The 22,441-nt window shown below is 42.5% G+C and overlaps 1 protein-coding gene across 3 annotated transcripts in view; it reads right to left on the bottom strand.

The window, feature by feature from the left end:
* The window catches only part of LOC119012681 (glutamate receptor ionotropic, kainate 2-like), a 77,715-nt gene extending 55,753 nt beyond the window's left edge, over positions 1 to 21,962 (bottom strand). For 2 of the 3 annotated variants that reach the window (XM_037086708.1, XM_037086709.1), the window contains exon 1: positions 14,446 to 15,013. In XM_037086708.1, coding sequence (XP_036942603.1) covers positions 14,446 to 14,569 — 124 coding nt within the window. In that variant the 5' untranslated portion in view covers positions 14,570 to 15,013. Of the gene's footprint in view, positions 1 to 14,445; positions 15,014 to 21,725 lie in introns of those variants that run through there. The other variant, XM_037086707.1, reaches the window with a different exon arrangement.
* Positions 21,963 to 22,441: the final 479 nt, after the last annotated feature.

Below are 22,441 nucleotides of genomic sequence, written 5' to 3'. Positions count from 1 at the left end.
CAAAGACAGAAAACAAAGTAAGAGGCCAGCGTATGATTTGCAGTGTAGTGCAAATACATTTAACAAGGCTGTCGCACAAACTCACATGCAAATTTGTGCTCTCACTATAGTAAATAAATTAAGGCTTTACAAAAAGAGGTCATATTGGCCAAGTTATCTGCATTTGCTCATTTGCTTACGTCATCATTTTCATGGCAATGACACCTGCGTAAAGATCTCAAAGAAACCGAGGTTTTGTAAGAATTTTAAGGTTGCTGATGATTAATTGCTTTGTTCATATTGATGATTTAGTTCAAGGATGTTCCAAAGGTTGCTTAGACCCCACAAAAAAATTTGATGACGGTCTTTCACAGCTGCATTCAAAAACCTCAAAAGAAGCTTTGAAATGAAAAGAAAAAATAATGGTATGTCTTTTCTTTCCGAATTGTCGTTTAATGGTTTGGTCTGTAAAACATCAGAAAATGGTGAAAAATGTCCATCACAATTGCCTTAGTAGCATCTTAAAACTGCCTGTTTTGTACGACCAATTGATATTCAGTTTACTAGAGGTAAAGAAAATGCAGTAAAGTCTTAGCACTGAGAAGCTGGAACTATGTTTTATATGAAAAACCGCTCGAAAGATTAATGATTGTCAAAATAGTAACAGCAGCATTTTTCTGTTGATAATGTCATCTGTTTATGAGGCGCTTTATCAACCCAAGCAAAACAGTTTGCAAGCAAAGATCATAGTGTGAAGTAAATAGCAATTACTTTTTTTCAAAAATTCAATTAATAAATCAAATATTCTCCTCTGTGGAATAAGTTCTCGGTCGGTTGAAAATGAGAAGAAAATAAATAGAGGACCAGAAGACAGGAGCTGGGAAATGTAGAAACAAGGCAGCGTGTTTTTGAGCACATCCTCAGGCATCGTTCAGGGTTGCCAGTTTGACAAATATTTTTCTAAATATAAGTCTTTATGTTGTTTCCCTGCAGGTCACTTTGGGAATCTTTTTCACTCGTAACATTTTGTGTAAATACAGGGCACATGGAGTCAAGCTTTTCTAAATTGCACACGGTATGTAAATGCACTCATCCAACAACAAAAGCGTGATAATGGCCCTATCGATTTCTTGTAGATATCTTAAAGGTCCCATGTTGTTGGGATTGAAATGTACATTTCTTTTTAAATTAAAGTGCAGGTCTATGAATGTACTATACATATGTAAAATATACATACTATGTAAAAGTATCAAAATGCTCAAGCCATGGTGAAATGCACACAGACAGTGACTAGGATCTGTGCCTTTAAATGACCCGCCATGAAAGCTGTAAGGCTGTGATGTCACAAGGACACAATCACCGCCGTCAGCCACGCCCTTCAGCCACGCCCCTCAGCACGGCTGGGATTGCAAAAGCAGAAGGTGGGACCTTGAAGTAACTAAAGCACTGAAACAGAGCGTTCAGACAGAGGCTGAATAGAGGTGCTGCAGCAATGGACAGTCTGAAACCAATAATGTGCTTTTTCAAACATTAAAGCATGTGAACATTTTATAGTAGATCACTTGGAAATCTAAGTATGACCCGAAAGTGAGCAGGATATGATAACTTTATTCTATTTACATTTTATCTATTTAGGATATCTGTGTATTTGTTTCATTTCCTCTTCCAATGCCTGAATATTCTTCCTTTGCCGTTTGAAAAGGTGTTTTGCAATATTATAATTTTACATTACTGAAGTAGCATAGAATAGTGTTAGAATGACAATAATACTGCTCATTGCTATTATTTCTCTGACAATATATCCCCCAACAAAAGTAGTTACTGTGACAGGGGTGTATACTGCATCTGTGGCACGAAAACATTGTGTTTTGGGGACAAATAGAGCGGCTTTCACACACTGGGTTTTATGAGCTTTCACACATCCCATCTGACTTCCAAGTGTAAACATGAGTATTCCCAGAACTGCCGTCGCAAGGTTATAAGTTCAAGTAAATAACACAAAATCCCCAAACTGCACTCGGGAGCCCGTTCTGCCAGCACAGAAAATATGTGATTTGGCTGCAATATACAGCCGGGGAGTGAGAGGGACTGGTTATTGAACAGAATGCATCCTGATGCTTACTGCCGCGCCCGTCACCGCCATTTCTCTTTCTGGCCCCCATTTTTCCCCCTGCCTGCTTTATCAAACGCACACAGACACACACAGACACACGCACACAGCCTTCCCCGCTGCCTCTGACTAGAGTATATCTCACGGTGGCCTCGGCAGGTGACAGATGGCGACCTCACAGCGCTGCTCACTGTAAACTGAGTTTTAATCAAGCCTAAGCACGTGTGAGAGATGCTAATTATCCACTGCAGGCTAAGAGAGAGGCAGGAGTCCAGCCTGGAGAACATTGTGACTATGCATGCACAATGTGTGTCTCTTGTTCATAATCACTTTCCACGTTGGGATAAAGGCGTTTTCATCCATTTATGGCTCCGCAGCAGAGAGAAGTAGGATGGACTGGGTGTCTCGAGCGTCCCTCGATACTCCAGCAGCCCTCAAGCTGCATCGCTCACCAAAATAAATATAGATGAGAACTTGACTAACAGTAATCTTGGAGTCTTATACTAACCCTCTGAAAGTTAAGCAGGGGGATTTCCATCTGTCTCTCAGCACACTCGCCAGAATGCTCTCACACTCGTGCCATTCCTGAACATTTGCATTTTAGACGCGAACTCCTATCAGAGGAGAGAGCGATACCAGGGAAAAACTTGAATTACAACATGCATTTAACATAGATCATATGGAGCCAGTCGACCTTGGTGTAGAACCTCTAAAAAAGAACTTCAATTTATAATGATGCAATTAGGTCACAGCAAATTATATGAGACTTTATCGTCTCTCTTTGCTCCCCTCGCTGCTCTCATTCTTATTCTCACTCTTCTCCCGCTCATCAAAATGGCCCTGTATTACACTCTTCCCATTGTAATTCTGAACAAAATGGCTGTAAAATTAGACTTTTTTTCTTGTAGAAGGGCAGATGTTATCTCCCGTCAGAGCCAAAGGTCAAGAATTAATTCAGGAGGCGGCTCTTTATTGCTCACAGCTGGGCTTTTTGAAGGGCGATGGGAGAGGAAAAGAAGACATTTTACAGGATTTTCGATAATCTGATTATAATAATTTTTAATCTTCATAAATTTAGATATGCTTGCACAGAAGGTGATTATCATTTTTTCAGATAGGCAATGACCTAGAAGCTGAGAAGTGATATATTTTTATCACGGACAATATTTTCTTTAACTCATAAATGAAATTACAATCACAAGCACTGCTAGAGGACTCCATTTTCCACGGAGTGCATTTGAATTTGAGTTATGTCACCACAGTAAATTCACACTGTATCTACAGTGCATTGCCTCATCAAAGCCATTTCTGTCACTACAGAGCAGAGGAGACAATATGTGGGCTCATTTTAAGCTTCAACAATGTCCCTTACACGTTGAGACATGTTATAAAGACATCTGTGGCGATAAAACCTACAGTTCAACGTTCTATTCACGGACTGGAGACGTCCGACACTGAAAAGGTATTCTTTGCATTGAAATTCGAAGGTGCGACGGGAAATGGTCCGGAATGTGCATGCCATATTCGTGCCTTTGTGTGCAAGGACACTGAGACCGGGGGATGAGGGAAAGTAACGCTCGATGATAGTGTGAGAGAACAAAGTAGAAGGGGAAGGACTGGGACACAAGCTGAGAGCCAAAGGGAGACAAAGATGACACTGAGAGAAGGACAGTGAAGGACAGAGAGGAAGATACGTGAGGGAAAAGAAGAGAAAACCTATTTTCTGTATGCTGGGTATTGATCTGAATCTGAAAGTGCAGCCCGCCATCACACTGTTTCCTCACAACCCGTCAAGATGTGCTCAGAAAAACAACAGGTGACAGCCATGATGACTGAAGTCGGGCATTCTTGCAGACAACTAAAGAGGAGAGTTTGGAAACGGGAGGGAGGGAGGATGGAAAAAAAAAAAAATGGATGAGCGCAGGAAACGAAGAGGGAGAAATGGAGAATAAAAGAGGTCACTGGAGGCAGATAAAAGACACTCAATTAAACGACTGAATGGATGGCCCATTAGACCTGAACGGACACCAGCACCCCCTCCCCCACCACCACCTCCACCCTCCCCCTCAGCCACAGGGCATGATAAAGTCAGCTCCCAGTTTGGGTTCATCAGCATCCCATCAGCCACCGCTGTACACAAGCTAGCCAATAATCACAGCTACAGGTACGAGTCAATATGCTACACTCTCCTGCAAAGGCGTGTCAATTTGTCTCGCTTGTTCTGCAAACACACACAGGGGCAATTGCACAGCAGCAGAAAAACCAAATGAAAGAGACCCGACTTTACGGAGGGAAACAGCCAAAGGCTTGCCGATAAAAAAGAAATTACTGAATAATGAAGTTCCTCAAAAATGTGCACTCGTTTCTTCTCAATAAATAAGAAAAAGATCTTGAGGATAAATGTAAGAAAGGGTAGAATAAAGGTGAAAATCAAGATTGCTATTCTAATCTTTCTTCTGTTCTTGCAGTCTCCTGTTTATGTCACCATTCCTCATATTCATCCACACCCTGCTGGGGAGGAAATTCGGTGCCTTTTGTCATGTTCAGAAAGTAATGGCCGAGTGTGGGTATAATCACACCGGCAGCTGCGCAAGAGGGAAACAGAGTCGATTGGCTTCATTATGTCTCCTCAAACCCTCAAAAAAAAAAAGAAAAAAAAAAAGACCTAAGACAGGAGATCAATCCGAGTCTGCTCCAAGCCCCCGTAATGCTTTGTGCACATGGATAAGGGTGGGGATCGGTGGCTCATATCAAACAAATGAGGAAATGTGTCTTCACAGGTGAGGGCGATAAGCAGCAGAAACCCTGACAGACGCTACTGCAGCCAGAAAAAAGTTGATCGCAGCATTTACCATTTTCTTACTTCCGTTTGCAAACTTTACGTGACCTCATTGACCAGCGGATACATAAACAAACCAGTGATGTTGCCAACTAGATAGCTACGCTGATTATTTTCAATAAGCCAGAAGAGCCATGTGGAGTAATACATTCTGATAGATCACAACATGGAAAATAAGGAGCTATCTTTATTTCAATGTTGTGTTTTGATGCTGCAAATGGGGGAATTTGTAGAACATTTCAAGTCTGGCTGTGGATTACAGGGAACAAAAAGATTGCAGTTTAGATCTTGGATCGCGATTGGGATTAAATTGATCGTGTCAATACTTTCCGCAATATCGCACAGCCCTAGGAGATTGTTTTAATTCCTCAAGTAAAGACACTCTTTCGTGCTCCTCTCTGGTCCATTTACTTTGGCAAAGAGCTGACACAAAAGAGCCGCATTCTTTCCTGTGCGCATTTATCCTCTGCTCTCACCTTTCCTTTCAAAAAATACCCTCAAAACAAGAGGACTGTTTTAGAGAAAGCTACAAAAACACTTGAAAATCCTCTGAGCGAAAAGGAGGGGAAGAACAGAAAAAATGAAATTCAACATAGCAGGAGGAGACATTTTGCATAGCCCTGGTGGATTGCGGACAATAGAGTGTCATGCTGATTCAAAGAACATGATTTTAAGTAAGCCTGCCTCAATACGTCCTCCCACAGAGCTCATTTCCCCCCGTGTCCTTGGTTCACACAGAGAAACGTTCATACATCCGACCGACTGTGCTGTCAATGGGAGCCCGAACTCTGCTGCGTTCTCTCTTTCAGTCAGCCGCTCGCCCTCCTCCTCCTCCTCTTACTCTTTTATTCAGCTGGCTGGAGATGAAGGTGAATCACCACATTCCTAACCTGATCGGTGCCTCATATCATAGCAAGCGCAGGAGGGCTCTCTGTAATCGATTGACTTCTGAATCCCGGGTAGTTTGGACGTCAATGCTTGCATTTACGGTGTTATGGGCCTCCAAATATCTGCTCTGCGTGCTTGCAATTCACATGCGAATGTCTTCCCTTTTACAGAATACATAACGCTGCATGAATAAAATGATATGTACATATTCACCGTTGGGTTCTATGGCAACAAACCCATCCAGCAAAAAGAAAATCAATGACCCTCCACTGTATCAGAGTATATACACGGTAAACATTTACTCTGGCTCCCAATTAGCACTATCACCAGCTTCCATAACAAACCATTGACAAGCTGTGTGTTTGTTTTCCTCTATTAAGAGATCACTTAATACTTAATCGCCGCGGCTGAGCTCCTATGAAGTCAAAGGGCTCATGTGTTACTCCCACGTATGACGCAAACAGTGGCACGACATTGCGGCAAGTAAATGGTCTATTTTTCACACCATTTAAGGCACAGCCGGCTCGGAATGCATATCACAGTCAGCGCAAATGCGCTCGGTCGAGGGTTTGAACGTAGCGGAAAGGGGTGTCAAGTAGGAAGACGAAACGTGTTAATGACTACATCAATACCATACAGGCCTACACGAGTCCCCACAGCGCGTGGCAGTTTAAAGTCGTCTTTAATTCACAGCTACATGCATTATTAATCCGATCCCACACATCCTCCTTATCGTACACATTTGTTGTTTTGTTTTATGTTTTATCTTGGTTTATATGTTTGCATTATCGCAGATGGAAGGAAACCTGTGATAGATGCACACAGGAGAGGCCAACCGCAACTTGGCACTGGTTTCTTGCTTTGCTGCCAGTTTTTCTTTTTTTTTTTCCCCTCCCTATTATTCCTCTTTGCAAAAACAAACATATTGATTTGTATTGATTCCCACCACTGTGCAGTCTACTGGATGTGGAGACGGCAACGTATGTAATGAAACAATACAGATGAATGCATGAGATCTTAATAAAACACATTTCTGGGTTTAAGCCCCCGAGGATATCTGTGTTATTTATGGTTTTTGTTTTTCTAGCATTTTTCTTTCCTGTAATAGCTTTTTCATGTGTATATCTGTATAGTCCCAGGCAGAGCTGCAGATATTTGACAATTAAAAGGTAACTTAATTGGCTTATTTTGTCTAACCCAAAGTCCAAAGCCAGAAGAAAAGCAACAAATAATTAAATTGAAGAAGCTGTAATGAATATATTTGACATTTTGACTTAAACAATATATCGACTATCAAAACAGTGAGTGATTCAAGGGTAACTCTGACAGTTTTGTGATATGTGATAAATTGCCTCCCGTGATGTCTGGTGATTGTTGGTTAAGTTGCACTGTGGGTAATGTAGGCACCAGGACAATATAATGGATATGACAAATACAAAGATTGACAAATTAAGACAAATGGTCAAAACTGACAAAGCAGAACCTGAGAACACACCTATTTTATTCCACACATTCTTTTTCCTTTTCAGAACCTTGCTTCTACATTACCCACAATGCAACTTAGCCACTGAGTGAAATCACTGGAGGCAATTTATCACATTACATGTGGCAAAAACTACTTTCTTAAGACTCAGTGGTAGTACTCCCCATGATCCATAAAACACACTTTTAATGTGTCAAATTGGCGGAGTTACCCTTTAATCACAAACTATTCTGATAGTCGATTAATTGCATCAGTCAAAATCTCAAGTATTTGCTCATCACAGGTTCTTCAATGGAAGTATTTGCGAATTTTCATCCGATTTTAGACTTTGGGTTGGACAAAACAAGCAAAATAAAGATGTCACTTTGAACTGTGGAAAATCTGATTTGCATTTCTTTTATATTTTACAAGTTTTTGACATGTTCCAGCCCGAGGCAGATGAATCGTTAATGAAAATAATCAATGCAGTCTAGTCCCTTGCAAATTCTCAGCTTGCTAGTACTACACAGCTGATGTTTATTCAGAGTTGCAGTGCTTGACTCCTAGACTCCCACTGTCTTTTCTGTCTCTCTTCACAGAAACCATCAGAAAAACAGTAATAAAACACTGAGAGTGGGCTGAGAGTGGACTGCTCAGAGGCAAACTAATCTATCTTTACTCTGTATCTGCTGGCCTCGACACTTGCTGTTTTTCTTCCCGCTCACACTTTACACAGACCCCCATCTTTCTTTCTCTCTTTCTTTTTTTTTTCCTCTCTCACAAACACTTTTTTCTTACACCTCTCAGTGGCTTTAAATTTTCTCCTATCTCACTTGTTGGGATTGTGAGAAGGACAGCTCCACATGTGTTAAAAGATACAATGGAAAAAAAAACGAACAAAAAAAAAAAAAACGTGAATCCTTGTGAGCGCTTTCCGCTTTGACCTTCCGTCAGCTCTGAGCCAGACAACCACGCGGCAAGACGAGCTGCAGGGCTCTTCTCAAGGGACAGTTTCACAGAACAATTGCACACATGACCCCCTAACCCTTCCTGAAAGCTGGGGAAATCCTTGAGTGACAATGACATAGAGTGAGGGGCTGTGAATAATGAATACAGGACGCAAGCCTTCCACGCAAGTCTCACATGTATTCTCCATTTGATTTTTCAACATAGACAATATGAAGAGGCAGTTATGCCGGAACTGGTTAACCTTGCAACCATCAATCATCTAAAGCCTCCTCCATGTAAATAATCTATTTGAATGTAGCTGGTAAATGTCAAAGCTTGCTTTAACGCTGAGCACAACAACTAATTTCATACCTCACAGATATTTTCCATTTGAAAACGGATAAAAAAAAAAAAAAGAATTAATGACTATTGAGCCTTTTGTAACTGAGGCATGACAGCAAGACCTTCAAAGACTCAGGAACGTAAACATGTTTTAAAAAATCCATCTAGATAGTTCCCTGCTTGAAGCCCATGTGTGGTGCTGCATGCTAATGTAGGACAGATCTCCTTTTTGTTCTTGAAACCCACGGTGGGTATTTTTAAACCATGGAAATCATTTGCCAGCAGAGAGGAGATAGTTTCACATTTCTATAAGCTATAGCGGGGCCAAGTGACACATGAATATTTTAAGCAGCTTTGTGCCTGTTTAAATGTGTTTGCTGTGAACGCGCTGGCAGTGGGCCAGAGCACAGGGTGTTATCCGTAATTCCTGCAATCCCAAACTAAACTCCGGCGCGCTGATAATCCAGGCTGGCGGAAAAAGCAAAAGCAAATAAAGTCAATTAACTACAAACTCCCCTTGAATTTGTTCCCTCTACCCTTGCTTGTTCTTGACAGCCTTGTAATTTCGCAACCACAGCCCAGTCGAGGGGATGAAAAGGCTGTTAAATATTAGAAATGCAATAAAGAACCTTTATCCTGGCACAGCATTGTGGAAGTAGCTAGATAAACATAGCTTTTACCAGAGGGGGTTGTGTCTTTTGCCAGAGGACTGAGGGAGAAAAAAAAACAGACTTGATGTCCTTTCCAAAATGAAAAACAGCGTTGTGTTTTTAGTCATAAATATTCCCAGACATCTCTGCGCTGGGAAAAATCTAAACATAAGCAGGAAATAAACAAACAAAATGAGCATCTCTGAGTCAACAATGCTTTCAGCAGCCGATGACAGCCCAGGGACATACTGCGTCTGCCAGTGCTGTTTGAAGATGGCGGTGATAATGTTATCACTCAACCTCACAGCCGCAGACCAACTATAGCCATCGGAATTTTAAAAAAATGTCTCAATTTCATTGTTGTTTTACTTCTTCCTGAGGCACCTTCATGATTTGGACACATGTCGGAAAGTTAAACTTGATTAGCTCGGACGGGGTGGCAGATGTGATGACTCAGTCTTTCTTTGTATGAATGAACATTATCTATGAGGACAGCCAAGTAAGATCATGCACATACAACACTGTTTCCACAGTAGAATGGAATATGAGCTGACAACCTGACATAGTCACAGTCACAAGTCACAATAAATAATTGCTTGATAAATGCTTTATAAAGCATGTCAATGTTTGTTAATCAGGAAATAGCTATTAACTGAAGTTTAATTAACTGTCAATCTACCATTTGTAGGTATGTAATTAACGTGATCTGAAAAAAACAACGTATTTTAAGGAATGTTACAGTTCATTTGCAAATGAAAAACACAATTTGCAGCTCCTATCACACGTACAATCCCCATTATGTCTTAAAGAGGGTTTGTGGAACTTGAACTGTGTTGTGCTAGAAGCCTGTTAGTTCACGTAAGTGGACTCCATCTCTAAACATGCGCTGGTGTTGTTGTGTTGTGCGCTCAAACGTGCATAAAGTCACAGCCTTTGGACTGTCACAGAAAATCTGACCCAAGTCTGTCACGAAGAAATCTGCAGTCCAGCAGCATTAAACAACTAAAACAAATCATCTACAGGCTGCTGTAGGCGACTGAGAAAGACGGGGAAGGTCTCGTTTTTCACATCACGTTACAATCTGTTCACAGTTGGCCAATAAATAAGTGATTCATACATGTATTTCATTACAAATTGTTATATAGAGTCCCTTTAAAGGTTTGTTTACCATTACCTTTTATCATTAATACCTTCAAGTAAACGTTATGTTGAAACTAACCAAGGGAATTTCAACTCAATATAAGATAACTGAAATGAACCCACAGTCTTTTAAACTTCCAACAATCTGTGTCTGCTGCATGCCTGCTGCCTTACTCCTTAAAAATGACTGACAATGAGCCTCTGTTCTCCCCCCAGCAGTGTGTACGGTAAAATGAACACATTAAATAGTCCAGCACCCAACCGATATACAATTGGCTGATATCATTGTCCTGTATTGGTACATCACAGATAAATCATATTGGCGGATGTGTTGTCGTTATCGTCTGATATGAGAAGAACCCAGTGTGGGAAAGAAAGATTGAGGTGATTTATAATTATTACATTTGGAGTGAAGTTTACTGTTTCAGTTCACTGATGTCATATTAAACACTTAAATTTACTGTCAAACTGCAAAATATCCTGCCTCCTTTAGAAGTTTTTGTCAAGTGTTTCATGTCAACATGTGAGGGATCGTGTCAAAAAGTGTGCGTACATCGGAAGAACTATTGATATCGGCTTTATAATAGATTTTAGTAGACAATGTCAGTACTGACTGTGGGGGGTTAAAAAAATCTGAAACCGATATATCTGCCAATTCTTGTTTTTGTATAATTTATACATATATGCACTTTTTTGCAACAACGCCTCAAACGTATTTATAACACATTATGGAAGAAGGACATTTAACATTTTATAGAAAAATAGCCCAAAACGACATCAATGCACAGAAATAATACCTTCCGCTTCAAATGTAATAATGAGAAAATGACCCCAAGCATCTTTTTCTGCGTTAAGTTTTAATAATGGCACATATCGGTCAATGAAAATGCTGATATCGATGGATCTTTGATCGGTCAAATATTGGGCAGCAGTATCGTCTAACTGATGTAAAATAGTTCCATATATCAAAACTGCATTGAAAAAACTGTGAGTAAGCTCCTGTGAGTAATATCACTCAGGAGTGAAGCTCCTGTGAGTAATATCACTCAGTCAGTAGGATTAAGGTTAGCTGACACATCATATATATATACCCAGAATTTATCAAAATTGTGATTGCTCACTTCACTCAATTCTAACAGCTCCACTACGACAAAAAGAGAAAGATGAACTTTGAGAGCAGCCGCATCTTAAACTGCTACTGTACTGAGATGATCTAAGGAAGAAGGTCAGATGTTACTGCATTCTCAAATTCAAGGAGAATATTAGCATGTTCCCCGACTATAATTCAGCTTGCAAATTCAACACTGAGTTCTGTCTTTTGTGCCTCACTACTGAGCGGTAACGTTTCATTTCATGTCTAAAGTGGATGTTTTTCCAGCGTTTCCTTCAGCCTACGGTGTGAGTGAAAGTGGAGAGAAAACCAAAGCGGCTATTGAAGGGAGGAGAAAAAACATTCAGTTCTTTCTCCGGGTTTGTGAGACCCTTAAGTATCGGTAGCTGCAGAGTCTCATTCAGAGCTCCCAAAAGGCAAGTGTGAGCCAGTTAGAAGGAGAGAATCTTCACCGGAAGGTATTCTATTGTACCTTGTGACGGCTGCACCGCGGCCCATTTCTGAATCAAAGTAAATGAATTACCTGTAAGATTTATAAACGAGGACCACCGAGCACAATAATTAAATTCTGTGTTGAAATCGGCTCAGCATTTGGCTGCGGTTGGTGGCCGGAACGCTTCTCGTGATTTTTCTTTTTTGTTTCCTCTGACACTTGTCGCTCTGCCTACATACAAAGGGCTGACTATGCTTCGGTTGTATGGTGTGTGTGTGTGTGTGTGTGTGTGTGTGTAAAAGGTCTCGAGCTGACAGGAGAACAGTGGTTGTACAATGTGAGCCGCCTGTCTGGGCAGAATGGAACTTGGGGCAGTGAGGGAACAGACAGGCCCTGGGGAGCTGACCTCCTCATTTAGCCGGCCTCCTGCAGGAGCAGCTGGGATGATCTGCTGAGCAAGCACATCCTGCAGGACAGGAAATGCTCGAGGAAAAAGGGCCAGTGGGCTCTATTGTCTCTCAAGGCAGTTTTGTAATTCTCTTCTCCATCGCACACTGACATACATTTTCTTCTTTTGATAAAAATCAGCCGCGCGCACGCACAAATCTATCGTCATCCATCTCCTCTCTTTTGGAGACTCAGCTCCTTCACAGTACAAGCAAACACAGACAGATAAGCAGATCATCTTCACCAAAGGGAACGAATTACGCCACGCGAAATGGAGCCTTGTTATAACAGAGAGATGTGAAGCCAAGAGACGAAAGGCTTTTAAGGGAGGCGTTTAGTGTCATGTTTCTTGTGCAGCAACAGGCACCGAAGAGCCCGCTCGCTGCCTGTGGTCCTGAGCGGGAGCTTCGGCAGCTCGTGCAGCCGCTTTTTTCAGGACCACGGACAGAGATCTGGCTTTTTTTCTTTTTTTTTCTTTTTTTTTTACAGCAGCGTTTCTGGCAGCATCTCTGCCACCTGAACACGGACGTGAGAGATCAAGATCTGAGTGACACGAATCACCTCTTATCTGGCTTCTTGTGTCTGTCTTGCTCGCTGCCGGTCTGAGGACAGAGGATGTCTTTCACTGCACAGACTGTAAAAGCCCACGGTGGCAATGTGAGTGTGATTTTTGGGCTGCATAAATAAAAAATTATAAATCTGCTGCCAGATCCTGCACGTCACCGTAGGCGACACATTGGAAATGCATGTTGAGGTGGAGGCAAATATTATCTCATATTGTTGGACACACACCAGAATTCCCTCCACAGACACATTATCAATTATTCCCTCAGTGTTCCTCCCAAGAATGTGCTCATTATTCTCCAGCCTGGAAACTTTCGTGCACAATACTATCATTCGGGGACTTTTTCCGGTCCCCCTCAGAGGATTAGTGAGTAGACGCCCGGCGTCTGTCAGACAACGTGCGAGACGGGAAATCGCTCATCGGGCCGAGGATGCAGCAGGAGGACAAGCACATCCCGTTGCCATAGCGGCGGCTGTTGCGGACGCGGCCTGACTCTCAAACAGGACCCTCAGGGGGGATTTTTTTTGGGGGGGGGGTTGTAAGGATGTGTTGTCAACATTTGATGACATCCGCTCGTCAGGGGTGGGGGGGGGAGGAGGAGGGTGGTGGTGGTGGGGGTTCCCCCTGTCACTCCAAGATGTTGTGTGTACTTTGAGCAGCCAGCCTGAGACGGATCTAATTAAGCGACAGCCACAAGAGGATGTGATGTAGTGATTTTTTTTTTTTTTTTTTTTTTTTGAGCGCAGTTTTTTCTTTTTTCCAAGTTGAATCAGCAACTGTTGAGGAAACACTTTCATCATCAACAGTTAATTCTTAAGACGTGGCTGATTATTTTCTCTGTTTTAGCTGTTACTTTCATGTTACTCCGTCAGTTGTTTCTTTTCTTTTTTTTTTTTTTGTTAAAACCACAGGGATTCCCGTTCGGATGGCGGTTCAACGGGATTAAAGATGAAAAGTAAAACTATTGATCGACCCCCGGCGAGAGATCAGAGTGATTGATTGGCAGTCTTACACCGGGTGTAATGTTTACATGTAAACATCTGGTGCAGAGGACATGTCGGGGTGTCAGCAGTTTAAAAAGGGCCGTGTAGATACAAGACTCTGGTGGTGGTGTTTTTTTCTCCGAGTTTCATCAGCTGCACGTCTCCGTGAACTGTTGCATAGGAGAAACTCCTTTTACACTTCATTTACACTCAAAGTTACTGTCAGACCGGACTGGAGGTTTCGTGTAGCACCCGGTTATAAGCCTCCAAATGACTGTCACGAAACATGATCGGACACGAAGAGATGTAACTCGACAAATTCTTCTCTTTTTTTTTTTTTTTTTTTTTTTTTACAGCCGGCTGTTCGTGACAAAACACGGCGGGAGTGAGACCGTAAACGTCTCCTCAAATCTGCCTTTCTGCGTGCCGTGAATGTCGCTCCACGGCGCGCGGCCACACGGCCGGCTGGTGCGGCCGGACGTCGTTACAGATGAAATCGTGTCTAAATGAACAAACAAACAAACACACACACACACACAGATTCTTACCAAATCTTAAAACGTGTGGCATCCCGCGAGAGTAACCAAGAAACAGCAGCAGAAGCGGGATCAGCCTGAGGTTGGACCTGAAATCGAGACTGGTTATCATCAGATGGTGGGAGGTAATCTTCATGTTGTTTTTAAAAAAATGCACAGTGGTTTTTTTAATCCACCCGGTGCGCGGGTTCGATTCCCCCGGAATTCTTCTACGGTCGCTGGGCAAGGCAGGGTGACGGCGGCCCTGGATGCGCAAGATCACGGCATGGTCACTTGCGCTTTCCCTAAATCCATTAGCAGTCCCGGCATGATTCCTTTCTCCCTTCCCCTTCTCCTCCTTCACTGCGCCAAGAAGCAACAATCCTCCGGGTCGAGGGACGGCGGGACATCCATGTCGAAGGGTACGGATCCAGTGAGGAGGGGGGGGCGCCCGGGCATGGGCTGTGGGGCTGAGGTGCTGGAGAGACGGAGAGAGGGAGAGCGAGTGCGAGAGCGAGCGCCAGGCAGAGGATACAGCAGCGATATGCAGCCCCCCTATGAGGCGCTCTGGGTTGCTTGCGCTCCCATTATACTGCACTGCTGCACAGGCTCTGACGTCGAGCCAAGGTTAGCGTTGTGAACGCGCACACCGGAGAGAGCGAGGAGGGAGAGCGAGGGAGATGGAGATACAGATGGATAGAAAGAGGTGGGAAAGAGAAGAGGTGGGGGGGAATAACGGGGAGGGGAGGAGGGGAAGAGGAGGAGGAGGAGGAGGAGGAGGAGGAGGAGGGGAAGAAGAGGAGGAGGAGGAGGAGGAGGAGGAGGAGGAGGAGGAGTGGGGAAAGTTTATTTCATTCCACCTCGTCTGGGCTGCTCCGTGTCTTTCCAATAAAGTTGCGCTCGGAGATTGGAGGATTTGTCTGAAATTAAATGTGCAACTTCGGGGGCTTGGATGCATGCAGCCCGTCCAGATGACCACCAGATGCGCATCGGCTCACAGGAAGCGAAGCAGGTCCGCACCAGAATTTAAAACAGAGTTACTAATTAGTTATTCGAATGAAGCGGGGATCTCTCTTCAGCACCACGGACAGAGACATTCCTCGTCTTCCTCATGCTTCAAAACCAACCAGAAGCGATCCAGCCGATGTTGTGCGCCTGGCAAAGTCCACAGACGCGTTTAACACTCTATTTGGCACGTAAAGAAAACAACAACGCATGCACACACACACACAACTGCACTGCACTGCACACAACAACAAATACTGTCCAACCCTCTGCACACCGGTGATATCGTCTCATGCCTGCAGGACTTAATTGCATTGTTTTTCTTTTGCCCACCTTCTCTCTGTCTGTCTTGTATCATTCACAACTTCCACCTCGCCTCTCTTTACGGCATCTCAAAGCTGCGACCTTTTAACAACTTCCAGCCTCATTCCAGAAATGTGGGAGTGGGAGGAAGAGGAGGAGGAGGAGGTGGGATGAAAGGAAATTTGAAAGGAAATTAAAATTGGCAGAACAGCAAATCCGTGATATCGACGGTAGCTGCTGAAAGGCAACGAATATTTAACCTATGCAAATAACTCCACTTTAGACTTGAAAGCCTTCCAGCAACAGACTATTCTCGAGAGTGTGTGTGTGTGTGTGTGTGTGTGTGTGTCCTCCACACAGAGGGCTGATCCTCTGCTGGTTACATCTCTTAAGGAATAAGCCAGGCCCATATCTCTGACTGTACATGGGCCTATCACGTTTCTGCGTCTGATCGTTGAAATCAAACGTTGCTCGCGTCTCCGGCAAGATAGATATCTGCCGCTCCTGCTCGGGCCCTACATGCTATTGATTTAACACTACATGCACCTTATCAGTGTCTGCCCCCCCACCCCCCAACTTCACCAGAGCAGCTCCTTCATGGGCCGGTGCCTCAGCTGGAGCTATATAAGTAGGTATACGGTGGTGTGGTGGTGCGCTGAGGGGATGGAGGACGATTTAATCCCAAAGGAGACGTGAAAGGGGCTCTTTGATCGGCGCCACTGGAGTCCTGGAGCCTGAATGAACACCGTCATTGTGTGACTCCCGGTGTGAATGGTTGGCCTGTGTGTGTGTGTGTGTGTGTGTGTGTGTGTGTGTGGTGTTGAACTACTCCAAAATAAAGCCACTATGGGAGAACAGGGTTTGGTCGTCACACTCTCCACTTTCATTTGAATCTCTCAAGAACCGCATCCCTTTAACAGATCCCCCCCACCACCCCCTTTTATGTGTAATGGAAGTCTTAAGTGTCAGGTAGAAATGGAGTGACCTTACTCTCCTCAGACTTCTTCCATTCAAAATGATGATGACTGTTTAATACGTCTTGTTCGCCGCCGATGTCACACACTAAGGGGGTTGGATGTCCCATTGTCATTTGCAATAGGGGGGGAAAGGAATTACAAAATGGAGCGAGTCTTCAAGAATGGATTTGAAACATTTCGTTTCATTTGAAGCGACCTCGACCTCACACGTCTCCTGCAGGTGGAGAACATAAAGAGAAAAATCATCCCTTTATTTAACCTAAATACAACAGAGCTGAGTGGATATGCTTATAAGGACTAGACTGGTTTTCAGGGAGGATTTTCTGCATTTTCAGATTATCGGTATCAGTGATTTTGCAGCCAGCTCAAAATAAACTTATTTGACAATGGGCTACTTGCAACATCCTCTTACAAAATGTTTCACCAAAGAGTACACAAAGTTTCATTTTTACTGCAAATAAATCAGTCCCAACTATTGGTTTTCAAATCTCCTTGATTTCTAATAATCTGTATCATATCGGCCCTCTAGAAAGCGAAATTAGACGACCCCTAATGACAATCTCTCAATTCAATACAATAACGATACTTGGGTGGCGAATCCATATGTACTGCAATTCAGTATAAAGAATTATTGGGGCTTTCATTTTCTTTCTTAACACCAGGTCACAGGAAAAGAGTTTAATCATACACCTCCGGAGACTGAAACATATTTCCAAAAGCTACACATATCCCATGTCTGTCAGTCCCTCTGATCATTGCTATGGTGCAGATAAAACATTTAGCTGTTCCTGCTCATCAAACTAGTGCGATAAGTAATAATACATAAAATAGAACATATAAACATACATACTGTTAATGTGCTGCCCTCTCCTGTCTGTATTTATATTTTTAACCCAAAGGGAATTTTGAGTTTTAACCGTTTGAGGATGCTGTAGCTGCTCAGTTGAAGCTGCAGAGTAACACAGCAAGTTCACTATGTGATGTTAGCAGTCAATAGTTTGTGTCCACATTGAAGTTAATGAAGGTTTGTGCCTTTGAGCCTAAGCACACATTGCGTTTTTCTTCAGCGTGAAGTAAAATGGATCATTTGTTAGCACGTAATGGCAATTCCCATCGTGAATTAGCATCAAGCTAACGGTGCTAGCTATTTAAAAGTGATTAAGGAATTAAAAAAAAATGTGTTATCCTTAAGAATATTAGTATAATACTTTTGTATAATTAGTATATAACCACACTCCTTTTAAGCTAGGCAGTTCTTCCTAACTAACGAGACCACACCTCTATCTGAATGTGAGAGCCAAAACTTCCCTTTCCGTGGTCAACAGGACATTAAAACTGCATTCACCGAATCACCAGTCAAATCTGATAAAAAGCAGCTAAAAAAGATCAGTGACTTTACCCAAAAATGCTTTCCCCTCATAAAATACCTCGACTACGCAAGCACGCAGCTTCACAACACCGACCTCTTTTACGGCTCAAACCACAGCGCCCTGACATGATGAAGACAGCTCATTCCACCAGAGCACCTGAACAAATGCGAGTTGAAATCCTAATGTTTGAATAACCTCAGCTTTCTCGGTAATCCTGTGCATTAATGTGACACACTCTTGTTTTATGCCTCCTAGAATTTAATCCGCAGCTGCACCAAATCGATTAAACTCGACATGAATCCAAACTGTGCGCTCAACACGATTGGCCGATATGTTTCCTGGTTCGCCTGTGATAAAGCAGATGATTGGCTTTTCGTATGTGTCATGCAACTGCTGCCTCTCGCTATTCAAAATGCTTTCGTGTTTTGTCCCTGCTCTCATAACGTTTCTGATACAACAAAAAGAACAATACAGAGCACGATAACACTCAACTCATCCTTGTGTCAGTCACTCACTGTCACATGTGTCAACCATCCCTGAGAAGCATGATGTTGTAGCCTAGCAAAGAAAACTACTATCTACTCTTCATACTTAATTCTTTTATCGTAAATCCATTTAAAAGAAACACACAAGAGCTGGATGTTTATATTTTGACGTGGCAAACCCTGAAGGTGACCTCTGACCGCAATTCGGAAAACCTGATTCAGGGAGATCGAGCAAGATCTGATGAATGTGACGACCAATCCCGTTCTCCCCTACAATATTATTGCATGACCTGTTTAAATTTGGGCTTCCAGGTGACCTTGGCGTACTTTATGGCATATTTATCTCCTCTGATGTCACTAAAGTGTTCTTTAAGTCTGACGTCACTGCATTTCGCTTGCGTGTTGCATCTTTATGACACTGCAGCATAATGAAAATAAAGGTAAATGTGTGGATAAGCAAATGATACAGCCACCTACCCACTCTTTTGTTGGAGTGCCACTCTATTATACATCACCGGATCTGTCAAATCCCCATTTGCAAAAAAAAAAAAAAAAAAAAAAAAAAAATGCATTTAGTAGTTAAGAGGGCTAAGGGTGCATCAGCTAAAGGAAACACCAAAGCAATTACAGGGGATCAAGTATACGCGGTGTGGGAGCACTGACTTTGAACGTGTGGCAGGTTGCGTGGGTTTGCACACAAGCAGCACTGTGCAGTGCGAGGATATCAAAGAGAAAGGCACTCATCATGCTACCATCTGGACCATTAGCATAATTATGGAAAAATTCAGGGGTTTCCGTAGAAGTCAGCAGAGCCTCACACAGCATGAAAGGAATGCTTATTGAGCTCAGGGAGAAGACGTCAACTGACAGGCACATAGGTCTCCACTTAAAGTCACAGCGCCCTCTGGCTCGATAATAAGGTATTACATTGAGAAAAAGTCCTCAGGTGCCCCTGCCCACAATTTAATTTGTGAAATAGAATTAAGGTTCCCACAAATGATGCTAACCTAATTTTCCAACATTCATCTGAGCAGTACTGTAAGTCTATGCTTGAGCAGCGGGCATTTAAGGACAGAAGGATCAGTTGTTCTCCCCGTAAGTACCCCTGCTGAGATTATGTTTTGTTGATATTTGGATTATTAAATGAGAAATCACACTTTAACAAACTTTTCACTTCCCTTTAAGCCAGTGAGGATTAGATAACCGCGTGTGTAAACCGATTCGACAAGAAGAGGTGATGGGGAATGCAAATTGTCTCATTATGGTGTTAAAATGACTCCTGCTCCTTCAGCGCCATTGTGACTAATAGGAAAAACGCCATTTGGGAGATGTACTCTTTTTTTTTTTTTTTTTTTTCCATCCGTGATCAAACCGTGTCGTTTTTTGAAGGAGACCACAAATTAGATTACTTTATACACACCCACTCGCTTGTAACCCACGGAGGCTTCCACATGAGCTGGGCTGGTGTGTTTATTCAGACGCCATTCAGGCGCTGGGTAATGCAAAGGGGACTTTATGCAAAGGAGAGATAACCACTGCTAAAAGCCTTCTGTCATTCTCTCTCTCGCTCGCTCTCTCTGATGCTCTCTCTCTCTACCCCCTCCCTCTCTCTTGCAGTCAGACTGGTGGAAAGATAGCATTGGCACAGGGAAGGAAACCATGGAAACGAGAAGCTGATGCACTTTGAATGGTTAAGACCCTGAAAGAGAAGACATTCATTCAGTTCAGTCGGCCTGTACTAAAGGCTCATCTCTACCGCATTGTTTCGAATGCTACAAGTTTATTCTAACACGGCTGCTTCCAGAGATCCAACAGTGGTCTCACTTCATCAGCCCATTATGTCAGGATGACTGTAGCTAAGAATGAAGGGGATTTTTTAGTAGAAGAAGGGCCCTACAAAAACATGCACACTTTCCCCTTTAGCACTCACAATTACATACAAAGCGCGTCAACCTGTTCCTTTCTCACAGCTACAATATAACAGCATATGTCCTTGCAAATGCACCATACCACGCGCCTCACTTGAGCCTGTAATCATGGCTGTTTTGAGTTCAATGCATTCTCCCACTTGTGGCTTTGCTTCAGCGGTGCCTTTGAACATAACAGCATGCTGAAGTCAGCAGTGGCCTATATGTCTTGAGCAATGCTGTCAGTGACTTCCCCGGGACCTCAGTGGGAATACATTCTTCAGAGACGACAATTAGTCAAGTGAGACAGTAATTAGGACCTCTCTGCACACTGTCACTTCCTGTTAGTGCTGACGGATGCCCGCAAATCCCCCCCTCCAGCAATCGCAGTCAAACAGACTTACTTCTGCAGCTGCACTCTGACTTTGTTGTGACAGCCATCTGTAACTTCCATCTATCATGGCAATACTGCCAAAAATGGCATGGAGCTGTTGTCAGAAGCATGATGGTTGAGTAATATGGTACATTCTACCAATTCTATGATCATAATTGTGAGCAAATTGCCACTGTCACTTCACTTCTGTGAGCTTCATCAGGACTATAATGAGCAAACTGAGCAAATCGAGACATTGTGTGTTTAAAAACATTGGAAATACATTTTCAAGTTGTGAACAAAGGCTTTCTTGTCTGTATTCAAAATGTTTGTTTTTTCCCCAGGAGATTATAATTTAAGAGGGAACATGTAAAATGAGAATCAATATAAAATACAGATGTGTTTCAGTTTCTGGAGTCTGGAAATTGACTTTTTCTCTGTTGGGTTACAAAAAAAGTCTTAAAATGTAAAACAAGCACAGACTATAATGTAAAATAAAGAAAATATAGTATGATGTATTAATTTATTTTTTAATTTCTATTCTTTCTTTGGTCCTGCAGACTATTTTGTGAATAGGCAAAAATAAACCTTTTGAGTCTCTGAGAGAACATCTGTATTTTTGTTCTTCAAGATGCATTTAACCAACATTAATTCACTCATTCATTCACTCATTGAAATTAGCATACTACAGAACCACAGCACATAATCTCACCTGTAGCTTTATGCGACAGCAGAAAAATAGGTAATTCTACTTCTACAAATGTCTACAACACACATAAAACTACTGCTAATATAACTTATAAAAATATAGTTAGCTAACTGGCTCAAATTACTTCCTGTAGAAATCAAAAACAGCAGAGACTAACTTCAGCTGAAGTATAAAGCTAGCTTACCTGATGCTGGCAAATATCTCCACAGCGTGCTAAAAAGTCATTATGGTCGACGTCATTATGTAGTCCTGTTTATAGCTACTGTAGTTAGCAATAACGGCTACGACAAGCTAACGTTTTTCTTGCCACACGTCATTTCTGTCAGACGACATGCTGAGACGTCCTGAATCAGGGCTAATGTTCTTAAACTAGCATCTTCAGACTGACAGTCCCGTCAAAGCATGAATGAAAACATCAGAGCGACTTAACCACAATTTGCTTACCAAGGTCACGTGACGTGAAGCAGGGAGGACAGATACTGTTCAGGGATTGGCTGTTCGAGAACCTGTCCAATCAGGTTACTTGTGGGCGGGACGATCGTCACACCTGCCTTGGATTCAGCAGCAATTATTGCGGAGAAGGGAAAACAGTAAATTTAGTGTCCCCCAACACATTAAAGTAAATTTTAGAGTTGTACATAACATTCATTCCACTAATAATCCTTGTGTGTGTGCCTGTCAAGGTGTATTAACACTAATAGTAAATTAATGTATGAGTGTCTGTACACGTGTGGGTTTTTGAAAAAAGTAGAAGATTATCTTGATCCCGAAACCAGCTATACAGTTAAATTGGAAGCCGAGGATGTAATATCATACTCTGTGAACAAAATCCGGACTGTCATTTTAATAATTCTGCTGGGGAAGTTTCACATCCATAAAGCCAAGTTCCCAAAGTCTCGC

This window comes from Acanthopagrus latus, chromosome 22 (assembly GCF_904848185.1).
Source record: "Acanthopagrus latus isolate v.2019 chromosome 22, fAcaLat1.1, whole genome shotgun sequence".
Lineage (NCBI taxonomy): Eukaryota > Metazoa > Chordata > Actinopteri > Spariformes > Sparidae > Acanthopagrus > Acanthopagrus latus.
This window is presented reverse-complemented; position numbering and strand designations above follow the sequence as displayed.